The sequence below is a fragment of the Lichenostomus cassidix genome, chromosome 2 (assembly GCF_008360975.1).
Source record: "Lichenostomus cassidix isolate B80296 chromosome 2, HeHo_3.0, whole genome shotgun sequence".
In the NCBI taxonomy this organism is placed as follows: Eukaryota; Metazoa; Chordata; class Aves; order Passeriformes; family Meliphagidae; genus Lichenostomus; species Lichenostomus cassidix.
Window position 1 is genome coordinate 55,493,886 of NC_139482.1, and position 17,017 is coordinate 55,510,902.

At 39.2% G+C, this 17,017-nt stretch overlaps 1 protein-coding gene across 8 annotated transcripts in view; it reads right to left on the bottom strand.

Annotated features, from left to right (window-relative positions):
* The window catches only part of LOC146441403 (solute carrier family 12 member 7-like), a 64,754-nt gene extending 48,331 nt beyond the window's left edge, over nt 1-16,423 (bottom strand). For 2 of the 8 annotated variants that reach the window (XM_085051623.1, XM_085051624.1), the window contains exons 1-2: nt 15,983-16,423; nt 2,113-2,207 (exon numbers count right to left, since the gene is read on the bottom strand). In XM_085051623.1, coding sequence (XP_084907749.1) covers nt 2,113-2,207; nt 15,983-16,283 — 396 coding nt within the window. In that variant the 5' untranslated portion in view covers nt 16,284-16,423. Of the gene's footprint in view, nt 1-2,112; nt 2,208-3,291; nt 3,431-11,409; nt 11,465-12,387; nt 12,529-15,982 lie in introns of those variants that run through there. The other 6 variants (XM_085051621.1, XM_085051620.1, XM_085051622.1 and 3 more) reach the window with 6 other exon arrangements.
* Between the last annotated feature and the right edge of the window lie 594 nt (nt 16,424-17,017).

Here is a 17,017-nt window from a genome sequence, read left to right on the forward strand (position 1 = left end):
GTACTTGTAGGGTTGAGTCATTAGGATGTTTTCTCAGCATCTTGCTTGCATTTAGAGAGTGACTTCAAATGATTTCTTAAGCACCAAAATAATTAAGGATCTCTCTCTGTAGTCTACCACTGCAGGCTTACATGTTTTATCTTAAACCATGCATACTACTTCCAAAGTGTTAGATGGTTGAAAATACCCACACATATCCATATCACATATAATTGCTCATATGCAATATCACTTGACACAGAAGTCATCATTCTTTAGCCAAGTATCTGCTACGAAACAGAAACATGCTAAAACAAATAATAAAATCCAGAAGAATATACAACACAAAAATTCCAAGAAAAATGGATCCAGATAATTCAATTAAATACATAAAAATTGAACATTGGAAAGAAGGTAAGAGATCACGATGAGAAAGACAGACAAGAAGTATCTCTGCCTGGGAGATTAGGTAATGATAATGGTTATCAGACTTCTTTTTAACAGTGTATACAACAATTCTAACATCTGAAAATATGAGAAAAACAACACTGTAGGAAACTTACTCTAAACATAGTACCAAAAAAGATTCACCACAACAACATGAGGGGTGATGAAGTCACTAGAAGGCTTTCAACATGGTACTGTTAAAAGCACCGTCTATAACTTGAGATAAGTAAAAGTCATGGTGTTTTATCAGCTGAGGATTTGAGCTAAGCCACGAATCAAAGTAACATTTGATACAAAAAGCAGCTATGGCCAAATTAACATCACTGAGGAATACAGCAACTAATTTGAACCACATATAGTTTTGGAAATGTCTTTATGGAATAGAGCTTGAAGAAGAGAAATTTAATGACAAAACTTTAATACCATAGTTCCTGTAAAAAAATACTAAAATATTGCATACATGACAAAAAGACAATTAATGATCAACATTACTTTGACCCTTAGCCCAATTTTCTCTAAGACTCAGTGAAAAATACTAAATATACATTATTTGGGTCATGCACAGAATGAACTGTAAGATCACATCCTTTGTGCAAAGATATTTGAAAGGAAGAAGAGAGAAGCATAAGAGAGCAACAAGTAAACATTGAGAAGAATGCAACAGCAAGGTAGCTAAGCAATGTTGGAAGGACCTTGTTTTTGCTAACAGGAAGCATCAGAGCAAGACCAGTTGATGCTGCTAGAGCAGAACAATTAAGGTTTTTACTAGAAATACTATTTAATTGCCAAAGTGGCCCTTGATTGTACTAAATCAATATACTGTAGGGCAAGAAAACAAAGGAGGTTTAGTAAAATGAGAACAAAGCCCTCTTGGTTAAAGAAAGGAAGCTTATTCCCCTGAGCTAGGGAGAAGATGTAACAAAGTTTCTAAAAAGTAACAGACAGAACCCCTGGAGTTTTCAAAAGCTATAACAGTAATGCTTGTTCTGAAAGAAACATTCCCATGCTGTAATCATTTATCCTATTGGCTGTCTAGAGGGGTGCTGTTTTTACCTGATGGCAAAAATATTATAAAAACTGTATGCTTTTCTAATAAATGTTCTGGGCCATATCATTGTCTGGGGAGTGTGCTTTATGTGCTGATGCGACGCAATATACTTTTTCCAGTAACTGACTGTAAACACTCAGTTGATTTAAAAGGTATGAAATGTCCATTATAAAGTAGATATTTACATCAGAAATTGCTATGGTATGCTCTACACTGTAATTGGACAATACAACTAAGTCATGCCTTGTACGTTTGTTTCACAGCTTTGCTGCTTTACGAGACGTCTGTTATTTCCCTGTTGAACAAATTATTTTGTTAATTCTTTTAAAAATGAATGGAGCTTTTTTAAAACAAATAGTTTTTGTTTCCAGCAGCTTTCTCTAACAATTTCTGGATCTTAGCCCAAAAAATTTAAATGCAAAAAGACTTACTTAATATTTTCACATTAATGCACACCAATATTTACTGCTCTTGCCCATATATCATTCAAATCCACTGAAATGGAATGCTAGCAAGAACCAAACTACAAAAATGGTATTAAACCTCATTTTCCCCCACTAAATTTCAAGACAGAAAGAAAACAGGTGTTTGCTCATCTCCATTAAAGGTAAAATATGTTTTTGGAGTATTTTACTTACCTCAAAGAGAGCCATATTCTTTCCTTCATATGTGTTTCCTCTGTCCAATTCTGCACTGTCAATAAATGGACTACTTTCCCTGGCAATCCCATCCCCTAGTGGAAAAGTAACACAATTAAAAACAAGAGAAAGAACAAAAGAAAGGATTCATTATACCATAATAGGAATAGTCAGAAGAATGGTTTAAGAACTGGTTCTAAATAACACCATAGGTGGCTGCCAAACGTAGTCTTCATCTCAGACATGTGAATGTTGAGTAAACATTTAAGGAAATTAAATTTAACAGTCTAATCTTTTTATAGCGTTCCATCTCTTAACTCTTACTGATTATTCTTTAACACATATACTGATTTCTCCCCTACCCTTTCTAGTTTATCTAAAAATACTTGATAATTGCACTTCACATAAATGTTTTTGGTATAGAATAAAATAACCCCCCAGCCTACATTTCATTACTTTACTGACTCCCTCAAAATAGCTCCAGTAGTTCAGGCAGGAATTTATGAAAAACAATACAAAAGGAATTATTTTGTAAAGGCTCTGGGGACCCTTCCATGATGTTATACTTAATCTATTCCTTATTGAAATATAAATTTCATTAACCTGTATCTCTGCTGACCTGCTCTGGCGCACCTCTCAAAAAATGCAGCATTACTTTCACTGCCTTCCAGCACACACACTACAAAAACTATTACATGCTGATACTGTCACAACATTGGTGTTTCCAAATAATCTCAAGTCCTTGCCTATGTCACTTTGCCTCTCTGCCCTATTGCACTTAATATTTACAAATTACAGCAATAGCACCTTAAAAGTTTCTTCACTACAGAATTAAAGAACAGTTGTAGAACAAGTTGTACCCTTTTTCCCTGTCTCCTCCCTCTGCCCCCTACAGGACACTTCTCCCCACATGAAATCCCAGAACACTCTTACAAATGTGTACACTAGTCTCAGCACAACATATTACCTTAGTTGTAAACCAGACAGCAATAGATCTCAGTCCCTCAAGCAGAAGAGGGACTGTGGATTTTCCACCACTGATTTCCTACCACTCTCCACAGTATCATTCTAGTTGTTGGTATCATGACATAGAAAATACATACTATCATAAGAGACACAGGAGATAGCTATTGTCCATTAGAGGTCTAAAATAAGTTCCCCAGTCCAGAATTCACCCACCCAATTCCTTTATCCAATATATCTCCTTCTATCCATATCCTCCGTCTTTCATTTTTGTTTCTCTACAGTTTATATTTGGTGTCCCAGTGCTTCAAGTCCTATAGCCTGTTTAGGTGTCCCTCCTCCAACAAAGGTTAACGCAAGGCCAGCAGAAGGAGCACTGTGAACACAAAAGAATCCCCCTCATGAACTAACACCTTGAGACGCTTCACAGCACATGGAACATGTTGGTTTGGCACAAGCTTATCTGAGAAATTGGCATTTATCCTTTAATGGGCTCCATTGTACTTAGAGAAAGGTTCAACTGGCTTTTCCACAGACAACAAAAAGCAACTCATCCTGAAACAAATACATCCTAATTCCTCTTATCATTTTGCTAAAGCATACGAGCACCAGGACGTCTTGCTTAAGACATTGCATTTTCTTCCCAAGATTTTTGGAACATTGTTTTTCTTTTAGCTCCATTCCTTGAAATCAACCCATTATTTTTGCTAAAGTTTTTATTAAAACTATTCATTAAAAGGTACATTCCCAAGGTAAAATAAAAATAAGGTTACTTGATGTCAGTCTTGTTGAGCCCATACTTCTATCGACTTTCTCACCTACTGACAGGTGGTACCTGTAATTATTAACTAAATATTAGTACTCCTTTCAGGGTACTTCCAATCCCTTCAGAAAGGATTACACTTCAAAAAGTGAGCAGGGATATTTCAATTATTGTTTCGCATTCATACAGCATGTATTGTCACTGGAGTTACTCCTTCAGTGGGCATCATTAGACTAATCAAAACACTAAAATGGTAGCGAAAATAATAATGTGAATCAGTATTCGTAATGATTAGGTTAAAGACTATAGTTTTGTCTAACCAGTTCTGGACATAAAAATCATTATCTCAGCACTACACAGTAAGTATTTTAAATTGTAGGCAGAAGAATAGTGAAACTGTCCTTTATATGTTTGTATTTCTAAACAAAGAGTTACTTGGCTTTGCTCCAACAGGAAAAAGCTCAGAGCACAGTATCTCTAACAAACATGTCTTGTTAAATACACCTAACAAGCTTCAAATGGAAAAATGCAGAACTTAGGATCTCAGGAATAGGAAACCTTTTTCAGTGTTTCCAACCAATATTCTGCCTATTTCAAATATTTCTAATGATAGTCTTCAAAATAGTCTGGTGGTGACAGACTGCAATGAAGTCACATTTCTCTAATACAGCTCTCTTTTTGTATTGGTACAACATTTTGATAGGTAATGCTGATCACAGCAAATATTATTTTATCTTTACTTGAAAGAGAATCAATGCTGAAAAAGTGACCACAAAAGCAAACTGGCATGTACTCTGTCATCTGCAGTTTGTTAATTAATTCTACAATTATCATAAAATCATTAAGGCTGGAAAAGAGCTCTAAGTTTAGGTCCAGACTTTGGTTGAACACTACCATGCCAACTCAACCACAGCTCAAAGTACCACATCCAGTAATTTCTTAAACACCCCCAGGGATGGTGGCTCTACCACCTCTCTGAGCAGTCCATTACAATGTTTAACCACCTGTGCAATGAAAAAAATTCTTCCTGATGTCCAACCTGAGCCTCCTCTGGTGCAGCTTGAGGCCATTTCCTCTAGCTCTATTGCCAGTTGCCTGGGAGAAAAGGCCAACCCCCTCCTTGCTACAACTCCTTTCAGGTAGTTGTAGAGAGTGATAAGGTACCCCAACAGCCTCCTTTTCTCCAGGCTGAACAAGCCCAGCTCCTTCAGCCACTTCTCAGCAGACTTGTGCTCCAGACCCTTCCCCAGTTCCACTGTCCTTCTCCAGACATGCTCTGCAACTCAATGTCTTTCTTGAAGAGGGAGTCCCAAAACTGGACACAAAACTTGATGTGTGGCCTTAACGGTCCCAAGTACAGAGCAACAATCACTTTCCTAGTCCTTCTGGCCACAGTATTTTTAATACAGGCCAGGATGCCATTGGCCTTCTTGTCCACCTGGGCACACTGCTGGCTCATATTCAAGCCAGCTGTTGACCTGCATTCCCAGGTCCTATTTTGATGGGCCACTTTCAAATCACTCTTCTCCCAGCCTGTAGAATTGCATGAGGTTGTTGTGCATGACATGGCACTTTGCCTTATCCTCATGCCACAGTGACTAACCTCCAGTCATCTGGAACCTCCCCAGTTTATCAGGACTAATAATAATGATAGGGAATGGCTTGGCAAGTTTTTCTGCCAGCTCCCACAGTACACTCTGGTGGGTCCCATCCAGCCCCATACACTTGTGAGTGTCTAAGTGGTTCAACAGATGACTGACTACATTTTCCTAGATTACAGGGGGTTAATTCTGCCCCCCATCTCTCTATACCAGCTCAGGGGGCTGGTTGCCCTGAGGGTAACTGGTCTTTCTGCTGAAGACTGAGGCAAAGCAGGCACCTCAGACTTCCTTAACCTTGGTTACAATGTTCCCCTCCACATCCAATAAAGGACAGATTTTTCTTGGTCCTCTTTTTTTGGTTAATATATTTATAAAAACACCTATGAAGACCTTTGAGTTGTCATCATTGATGTCAACAAAATCATCTTTATTTCAAATTAAAAAACACCACCTTTTGAAGTATGCTTATTTAATATGTTTGGATATACAGTGAGCCTTATAAACATGCAACCCAAATTGACATGTAGTATATAATTCAGCAGAAAGAACTAGTTTCAGGATCTCAACACGCAGACAAACACCTGTGGTGAAGTTAACCAAACAAACTCTCTCAATCTTTAGCTCATCCCTTCTTCAAAAGAAGATTCAGTAGAAAAGAAATTATTCATTAGAAAACCAGAACTAAATAAAGACAGGATTTACACTTTCACAAATGCTGTAAAAATCTTGCCCCCCATGCATCAAGTGGACAACAGAAAAATATTTCAGTTACTTCTACTGAGGTAACATGTAACACAAAAGGAATAAGTACTTCATTCCACTAGTAAGTCTCAAGCCATCTACAGGTTTCTCTTAATCCGGTTCCTTTGTATTCTATAAGGAAGATTTAAGATAGTAAAATCATAGAATTGTTTAGGTTGGAAAAGAGCCATTGAGTCCAACCACTCACCTAACACTGCCAAATTCACCACTAAACAACCAAACTCACCACTAAGTACCACATCTACACATATTTTGAACACCACTAGGGATGGTGACCCAGCCATTTCCTTGGGCAGCCCATTTCAGTGTTTGACATGTAAATCATCTTTCCCTTGGGTTTCTTTGAAATTGTCTGCTCAAACTCTTCTCAAGTGTGGAGCTGTGTTAAACATAAAATAAAAATTATAACTTGCAATGTCATTTCAGCCATGTCTTTAAGCTGCCTTTCTTCTGAAATCCAGCTTCTGCAACTAAAGCACTCCAAAAATCTATACTTCCTGTTGCTTGATTTCTGAAAGTAACTCAATTTATGAGAGTTTACAGGCAAAAATCTTAACTCTAGACAAGTGTTTCATTTTGGACCACAAGAAAGACAAACTAAAATGACAAAAACCCCTTCTTTGGGTGTGGTTATGGTGTGTTTTATCTGTCTTCTGACAGACAAAAAAAATTTGCCTATTGATGTCATACTTCATGTCACCCAACATAAGTGATCAAAGCCTAAGCTTTAAAAATTATTTTTCTACCCCCTACCCATTTTTAAAATTATTATTACTATTTTTAATCTCATACAGAATGTTCATATAACCTAGCACAACTCTGTGCTTACTGATGGACCAGTAGACCAACTAAAGCCATAACTAATGTACCTTTCCTAAAATCCTGTGTGGTATTTGCTGTGTTGATGGGACATGCAAAAAGCCCTACTCTGGATTTCTACAGATACTCAAGCACTGTGATGGTTGGTTATATCTATATGGAAATTAGTTGCAATAAATTACATTTACTTTTGTAGACAAGACATAGGGCTGCAAGAGAAGGTAGGAGATATGTGTCAAATGTAGAAGGTAATATTCAGAGTGCTCATGCAGGTCATCACAATATGCACTCCCACATACTCCAGTTCCCCAACTGCTGATGCAGTGTAACCCACACAAATTATCAAAGACTATCACAATGCTGTGCTGGCCCTTAATTTGCTGACAATGTCATCAGATGATTTCTTATTAACACTTCCAGACACCAACCAAAACCTAGGCCAAAATTTTTGCTTGCCACAATTCAAAGTGCTGGTCACAGAGGCAACTGAGTGCACTGTATCCAAATCCATATTCTTCAGAAATTTCAGAGTAGTGATCCTCACAAACATCAACAGGTAGATTACTTTTAAGGTTTGTTAACAGTTAAAAATTTCTAAGCTGATTCAAACTGGCCCATTTTATATAATGTAATACAGAACCCAGCTGTATAGCTAAAACATGCAGAAGCCACCTTTGCCAAAGACGTGGTTGTCTCATTTGGAGGCTGGACTAGATGATCCCCAGAGGTCCCTTCTGTCGGGATTTGACCTTGGCTAAATGCCAGGCACCTCTGCTCTCTCCTGCCCCAGACGCGCAGGAGAAGGAAGGAAAAAAAAAAAAACTGTTAAACACACACCAGATTCATGAGTTGACATAGGACACTAGTGGCAGAACACACCGAAGGCAAAACAGGCTCAAAACTTAAAGTTGCTAAGTGATTTATTAACCTAACAGAGTCGGAGGATAAAGGAGAAGTAAAAATAAGCTCTTCAGACACAGTTCCTTCACTCACCCCCCTCCCTCTTAAGACACCATTTCTCTGCTCACCCCTTTCCCTCCTTCCAACCAACAGCTCAGGTAGGGGGCAGGGTATGGGGTTTTTTCTTAGTCCATAAATCCATTCATCACCACAATTCTTCTATTACAAACACTATTTCTCTGCTCACCCCTCTTCCTCCTTCCAACCAACAGCATGGGCAGGGTAAGGGGTTGTTTTCTCTGGTCAGTCCATCAGGGAGAGGGGTCCTCTACTTAGCCATGGGGTCCCTCCCACGAGAGACAGTCCTCTGTGTACTTCTTTGGTGTGGGTCCAATCTCATGAGCAACACCCACCCAAATCTGCTGCAACATGGGAATTTTGTCCATAGGGGGCAGACTTCCAAGCCGAGGACAGGCTGTTTCCATCTCCGGAGCAAGGCCTTTCTCTCCCTTGCAAGGCGTTTGCAGCTTTAACTCTCTATATGGGACTCCCAGAGGATCATAGCTTCCTCCAGGCATCTACCCGCTCTGGCATGGGCACCTCCCCACGGGCTGTGGGTGGATTTCTGCATCCTTGTGGACTCCGTGGGCTGCAGGGGGACCACCTGCTCCCCCCATGATCTTCACCACAGCTAGTAGAGAGTTTTCAGCTCTGGCACCTGGAGCACCTCCTCCCCCACCTTCTCCACTGACCTTGGTGTCTCTATGTTTCTCTCCCTTCACATATTTTCCCCTCCTCCTCTAGCTAAAAAGAAGCATGTGACTACTTTGTTTTGATTTCTTCTTAAATATGTTTTTACAGAGGTGTAACTAGCATCTCTAATTGGCCCAGCCTTGGCCAGCAGCCTGTCCATCATCTTCAGAGCCATCAGAGATTGGCTCTACTGGACTTGGTGAAAAACTTCGAGAACCTTCACACAGGACACACAGGAGCCATCTTTGTGCCTCTGCCAACCCACCAGACACTTCTTCAGGCCTACCACAACAGTTTTTGAAGGCTTTAAATTTCTCTTAGATGTTAAAGATACCTTGCTGATATTCTGGGCTAAGCAAAACCACCACACCTTCAAACCCTAATAATTCTGTGATTCCCCTCTCATGCTTATTACTCACCCATTTGCATCCCCATATCACACTGTTCTTCAGAGAAACTGAACTATTTATTATAAATGCTTATTCTATCACTAGGGACAATCAGTATAGGAATGAGCAATTACTCAAAGAGAAAAAACTTCCTTAGCATTGATGACAGTAGCACTAAATTCCCACCTCTGCTTCCTTCTCCACTCTTGAATCACAAGTACTAGGGTATGAAAAAATATCTTATAAGTGTCTCGTTATAGACAAAATGGCAGAGCAAGGCTTGAGGTAGACAAGGAAATGACCACTTAAGTGATCCTAAATTTACAATATGACGTCTGTTCAAGAGATTAAAGACAAGAATGTTTCACTATTTTATTTCCCATCTTTCCACAGCTTGCAGAATTTCATTTGAGCATTAAGCTCTATAACTTTGAAAAAGCATATTGAAATTTATGTGGTGTAGCTCTTGAATAAGACAAAACCCTATTAATTTATATAAAGATTAAGGTTTTTTCAATACTGAAAAAGCCTCAAAAATATGGAACAATTCTATTTAAATTTGGCTCTTTCAATCTTCTAGCTGTAACATCCTAGTAATAGCTTTCAAATGTAACCATTCACATAGTATTTTCTCTCTGTGAAGGCAACTATACTTATTCAAATAACCTCAAGCTTTCTTCTGAAAAAAAACGAAACAATTAAGTTCCTACAACATTCTTCTAACTTTTAAATTATTTTTGTGGCAACATTCTGTACAGGTTTTAAATTACACAAACCCAAAAAAATTCAAACTTTAAAAATCAAATACAGCCTTCTAACACCAGTCTCAGTCAATGCTATTTACAGAAGTATAATCGTCAACTCTTTACTCCAAGGATCAGGCTAGCCCTCTTTACTACAGCATTAAACCAAGCTCATGCTATTCTATTCCAGTCTGACCCCTAAAACCTTTCCAGATTCACTGCTTCCTCACTGTCCCACACTATGTCTGCCATCATTATTCATATTTAAGTAATGCTCCTAATGCTATTTATTTTTGTATTCAAACTTATTTTGTCCAAAAAGCAAGCACCTTTTTCTCCAGTAAAATGCTGTAAGAGTTTAACATCTATCCAAAAAATAAAGGTAGATTGCTTTCATACAGCAACAGAATACAGATGTTGTGCAAAGGAGTGAGAATTATCTAAAACTTTTGAACCACATGACCTCAAATAAGATAGCTCAGCTATCATAATATATAACTGTTCTCCAAACAAGCATGTGTGTAAAACTCAGAAAGCTTTGACTCCCACTAGAAATTGCTAATTCTATATACTGTTATCTAAAGCAGAACTGCAGCTGGAGAATAATCCTTCACAGAAAAGTCCTAACTTTTCACATTTTGCAACAGGCAGTTTTTAATCACAGTCCATGTACTTTGAAGTTAGCCACATACAGGCAAAAAATATGAGTTTTAAATAAAAAACTATGGTAATATTTTCATTCAGATAGTATTTGGCCACATCAAGAACAAACCACTACAAAATGAGAATTGCACAAGAGACCACAAGCATTTAATATTAATGTAATGAAACTTTTTAAGGTAAAAATACAGAAAGTTTAAAAGTCAGTAAAACTGACACAAATGAGCATCTCATCCAAGAAAGCTGCCTGTGGTAAAACCTGTAATTCTATCTTCTCTATCATGCATATTTACTTCCTGTATGTTCAAGTTTTTGATTTGCAGGCAACTAAAGAGAAGTCATAGAATCTTAAAAATTAAATGCTTTAACAGTTCTAATCCAAATCCACATTTAGAAGCACTCCTTAGAGCTCTAAAATATGCTCAAGTTTTTAAAAGCCACTACCTTGCTACAATTCAAATTATGAAAAAGGCATCAATAAATTTGTTTGAACACATCTTGCCTCTGAAATTTTGTGCCACATAGGTTTAAGAATTCAGTGCAACCTAACTCGAAGTTTCAGGTTATTGAGCTCTTTGTAGTAATTAAATGTCTAAATATATTTACTGTATCACCAATTTCTTCCATAATTTTTATTAATGATTAGCCCAATTTATATAAGTTAACTTGATATGCAGAACAAAGTGTATTTAAGCTCCTTGTAAATAAACCCCTTTACATAATGTATGATTCTAATACTACATACATCCCCTACATTATCAACATTGCTAAATTTTAGATTTTCTCTACTTAGACTACTTTTATAATCAAGCACAGCTTACTTCTAATGAAAACACTGCAAAATATCTTTATAAACTCTTTGTAATATGGCTGGAAGTACAGGAACCTGCTATTTCAGTAAAAAAGACATTAGAACCATGGTATTGTCTTTTAAAGAGACTCACTTGGATTTGACCCGTTCTCTTCATAATTTTGTTCACTCATGATTAAGGAAAATAAAGTGAGTCCCCTCTGCTGACTCTTCAGGTACCAAGAAACAGGAAACTGACAGTTGCTTCCTCCCAGCTTTGTGTAAGACCTCAAATCCTATTTCTTACTAGCATGGGACTAATCCTGAAACAAGTCATTAAGGCTTCAGGCAGCATGAAGCATGCACATGACACAAATTACATGAAAGTCACAGAACTCTCTAAAGAGATCAAGTCACTAAAACATCCCACATCTTCATCTAATAATAAATACATTTAGAGTTTTATTTCTATCAAATAAAATCACTTTAATATACCTCCACTAAACAGATCAGTGTAGATTAACAAGTAGTATTAACCCATTTCAAAGACTTATCTAATCTTTAAAAACCCTATTTTATGCACCAAGTACATAATACTAGACCTTAAGCAAATTAGCCATAACTGTTGTTTTTAAACATTAATTTTATGTAGAGATAGTTGGTATTTATTCTACTCAAGATGTCGCAGGCAAACACTTTAAAATATAATCCTAGTCATTTTGTATGCTCTTTTTAAAAACGAATATTTTTAAATTATAAAGCACTCTTTTTAAGATTGGCAGCACAATTTGTTCATTCTCTTTCAAATTAAATGTCACTGTTTTCTAGTTTATGCATTAATGTATTACACGTTCTATACCAGCCTTAAACAATTTCATACAAAGTGTTTCAATTCTGTTAAATGGATGTTAGTGGTAGCAACAGACTAGTTCCTGTGATCAAATCTTTGAGTAACATCCAAAATCTACTTTTCTCTGATCATAACATCTATGTTGCATGTCATCTATGTCATAACATCACAGTGACATGGTAACTGTGGAAAGGCTGTAAAGGCTGAGGCATTGACTGAAAATATACTAGACATATGAGTGAGATTAACCTATTGTGCACATATATATATACACACACATACCTGTGTTGACTATTCCCTGGTTTTCCAATAAATAGCACTTTACAGAAATTCACAGCATCCATGCTTCATTAGTTATACGATGACTTCTCCGTACATGACCAGGTTTGTCATTGCTATTCCTTGCATTTGAGGGTCTTCAATTTTAAAAGATTTTGCAGGAGTTAGTCCTCACATTAGTTTCTAAATAAGAAACTGCTGTGGCAAGGTAAATAATACTGCAGCATGCTAAAAATACTAGCTATGCCTTGAAACACTTGATACACAAAGCTGCTAAGGAACAGAAAGCTGATCAACTTTACAAAGTTTTAACAGATCTATCTAGACAGTCACTACAAATACATGTCAAGAAAACAAACAAAATACCAACACAAATCAAGCCCAGCATTTCTTATAAAACTTCATACATTGCTGCCTACAGACTCATAATTCCTTCTCTTCTTCAACCAGCTTCTATCTCCTGACTGCCCTTTCTTTGTAGTAGTACATTATAAATACATTAAAAGACACAGGCACATATGCTTTCCACTACTTTGTCAATATTTGAATCAGCAGGCTGCACCCTTAACTATGTTGTTCAGTTGAAGTATTAGTTTCCATTCTGCCTCCATACTCTTCCTAAGTACTACTGTGACTAGTTCTATAATCCAGCCTCATAGCCACTCACAAATGTCTTCCTCTCCTTCACATACTTGAAAGTATCATTTAACTAGATAATACAAAGCTATGGAATTTCAGATTATTATGGAGGAATGAAGATCATAGAGTAAGAACATCCCAGGTTACTTTTACCACACAGATGATTATAAGGTAAGAATGTGTGAAAGGGGATAAATGCACAAAATTGTGCAGTAATTGATAAGTGTCTTGCTAATAAGAATCAAAACTACTTTACTGTTGATCTAATGACTAAACAGCATACAGCTCATTCCCTCAAAAAACCCCAGCATTGAGTCTGATGGGGTATGTTTGTCAAGTTTTCCTGTGTTTAGTGGGCTGTTTTTTTTTTTTAAATAATGTACTAGCGCAGTCAAGGAAAAACTACTTGGTTTTCAAGACAGACAATTCAAACAAAACAGGTAACATGCTAGATTTCTAAACAAATGGAACAAAATAACATGCTGAGCTATATAGGCTAAGGATAAGTCAAACGGGAAGTTCCCATTTTTCTCATTTTCATCTCTGCTCTCAGCTTTACCCACTTGTCACCTTGACACAACCCTAGCCATTCTCACTTTTTGCAGCACTCAGGGAATCATGATTTTTTACTTCTGCAGCAGTCTAGTTTACGCACAGTTTAGCACGCTGAACCAGGCCAGTGAAGTGTCTGATGGGCAAGTGCAGGAAAAAGGAAGCAAAGCCAATGATGCAGAGGAGGACAGGGAAAGAAATTACTTACTTCTCAGCCCCTTTGTTAAGGCTGGAGCAATGAGAAGGGCAAGCAGTCCTTCTCTGAGCAGCAGGCTTTTAGATGGGCTTGACAGCAGCAGCTTTTAGCTGTACTAACATTTCAGAATTCTTTAGGTTTTGGAAGAATAACTCAAGAACAATTATTTGATTACACAGCATTAACTTAACAATTTCATACAATACCCAAAGCAACACTAAGTAGTACATCTTTTACTTCCCAAAACTCCGTCAGAGTGTAGCATTTAATCTCTTCATGAAGTCAGCACTCTTCATACAATTTATGTATGAATCAATGCCTTCCCTTTTCACTGTTTTCCTCTCTACTTCCAATTTTACAGACACCTAGAAAGATCCACTCGGTTGATATATAGCCATAGCCTACTGTATTTAAACATATCTTGCAACTGTAACTACAAATCCCCAAAACACTATTTAATCACATCAATATTTTTTTTATTAATCTCTGGCCTTTAGGGTTGTGATAAGACACTATAAAAGTGGCAGTTCCACTCTTTCTCTCACCTTCCCAGGATTTAAAAATGTTCCAAGGCTTTCAGATGCTTCATATATACACGTAGCTTAACAAATCCTGTCTAACTATGCCTGTATGTATGTTCAGCAATTTGAGATGCCGTCTGAATAAACACCATACACCATGCCTCTCTGACTAACTCTTCCACCAAAAGAAGATTAACGCTGTACTACAGTCATTCATACAGTACAAGAAACAAACTGTTGCCACAGTTTATATTGTTTTGGTTTTCTATTACATTCAGTTTGGAAAAAGAAGAGGCAGTTATTAGAACACTTAATCATCATTTGAATATACTAAGGAAAAGGCAATTATATGAAGTATGTACTTTTTATACATTACTTACTTTTTGTGGGTAAGTAAGGGTTTCAGAGGAGAAAGCTTTGGAAGAAAATAACCCAACTTTGCCAGCTTGGTGTTTTACTATATTAGCTTCCTAAAATAATGTAAATATATTAAGTTTGTCAAATATCTGTTTTTATCTCTTTACATTCACATCCCACACTATTAGCCGTATTTATCTGTCATCTATACCACAAAAACAAGATGCCATTAAGAACTACCTTTTACAAAACCCCATCTATTCACCTGTGATCATCTAACAAAGTTAAACCCCCCCACGCCTTTATAGAAGTATCGATTGTAATAAGTGTCCAAATAATGTGCAAGATGTGAACTACCTCTCGTAGTGCTAGCAGCAATTCACACACCGTACTTGGTATTGCTACTGAAACACACTTCAGAAAAAGGAAGTGTTAAGAGCCACAAGAGTTACTGCCTTCCCAGCAGTGCCTTCTCATCCACGTGAAAAAAAATCACTGACGTCCCCAGAAACGCTGGAAAAGAAATACTATCGCCCCTGCAGAAGGGACTGTCCTGAGCAAACCCTCACTCACGATGCTTGAGCTCCACCTCCGGCATGATTCTACTCCCCCAGGAGGCTTCAGGAGCGAGGCCTAGCAAAAAGCAAGGCTCCGAACGCGACGGGATCTCGTAGCAAACATCTACCTAACCCTAGACATAGTCTCTGATGCAAACGCACTTGGCTGGACAAACATCTGGAGCAAAGCAGGTAAAATCATGCGCTTCTCCACAGTCTGAATCTTTCCTCCTAGCCTTCTCTCTAGTGAGCTCCAACAGCAAGTTAGCTTTTAAGAGAGCCTAACGGTTGGACTTGATGATCTTAAAGGTCTTTTCCAACCTAAATGATTGATTCTATGTCTTGTCCCCGTCTGTTAAACCGTCGTGGACAGCGCTGCTCCCGCCTGCTCAGGGTTGCAGGCAGGAGGACTGACCGCCCCACACCGCCCCAGGCAGTCGCCGCGCCCGACCGCGGGCTGCTCCGCTCCCCTGGCCGGAGCCGCCCATGAGTACTTCCTCCTTTCGGCCAGCGGCGCTGGCTAATGGAAACAAAGAGAAACAAGCTCTCAGCCACCTCAGGGGCCAGATTTTCGCTCTCTCACGAAATGCACTTCTGCACCTGGACAGGTAGCCCCGGCACCACCCGCTGCAGAGAGGCGATGCGGCCGCTCCACGGTATTCAGGGGCTCTCCGGCGGCCGGTTGGCCCGCCACATGCGGCACATCCGCTCCTCCGCACACAAAGAGCCGACGCTCTCTTCAGGCGTTGACCCCCGGCGCCTCCCCACTCTCTCACCAGTGCTCCGGTCTCTATCGTCGCCTTCACCTTCCTCCTTCCGCTGCTGCCCATGCCGTTCCCGCTCCTCGCCCTGCGCCTCCACCGGCACCACCGTAAAGCTGGTCGGCATGGTGCAGACGGCCGCAGACCCGCTGGCGCCTCCTCCCAGGGCAGCGGGCAGGGTGAGCCAGGCGCTGCCGCCTCCCTCACGTGAGAGCCATTTCCTCACGCAGCGGGGGGGCGGTGGCAGGCACCGCGCCACCTCCCCCTTACCGCCTGACTGATGGCGCTGCGGCTGTAGCTCCGAAGGGAGGAGCATGGGCAAGGACACGGGCCCTGGGACATCCTCTCTTTCTCAAACCTTGCCTTACAGTTATCCTTCCAGGAATGAGACCACCAGGCTGTTGCTCCTCTGATCCCACCAGACAGAAACTGCCCTCCAAAGGAAACCAGAGTCAGGCTGTAGGACCTTAATCCTTCAGATCACTGAAGGGATGACAGTATCCAGAAGGCCCAACCAGGAGGTTTACGATCACCTTTTTGACAAGTGAAGGAGAAAGTTCACTGTATGCATTTGGACTACCAGAAGATAAAGATGTTTCCCAGAAATCTGCTCTCCCACGCAGCAGCCATGTTTTGCAGTGGAGAGGTGAAGGTCCTGGGATTCAGGCAGGAGTCAGCATTTAAACTCTGACCAGCAGTGAAGCAGATTGAAAGAGTCAGTGTATCAAATTAAATATTAATGATGTACCCCTAGTAATGAGATATAGCTCTTGTTTACCTCTGACTTCTATCTCAGAGGAGGTTGTAGCATCTCCGCTCCAAAAGTAGAGAAAGCAGATTTAGAAGCCAAGAGCATGTTTCTTGTCTCCTGCTCTTCTACCTTCCCAGGAAAGTGCTAGAATAAAGCAGAAAGATTCTATTCATGTCAGTCTGTATCTGTGTCTTTTGGAAGAAGACTCTGGTGGTTTTGTGGGTCCCCACGCTTCACTGGGATGGAAGATATCTATCTAACACTTCAGTTTGTCCCATAGCATAAAGGCCTTCAGAGAA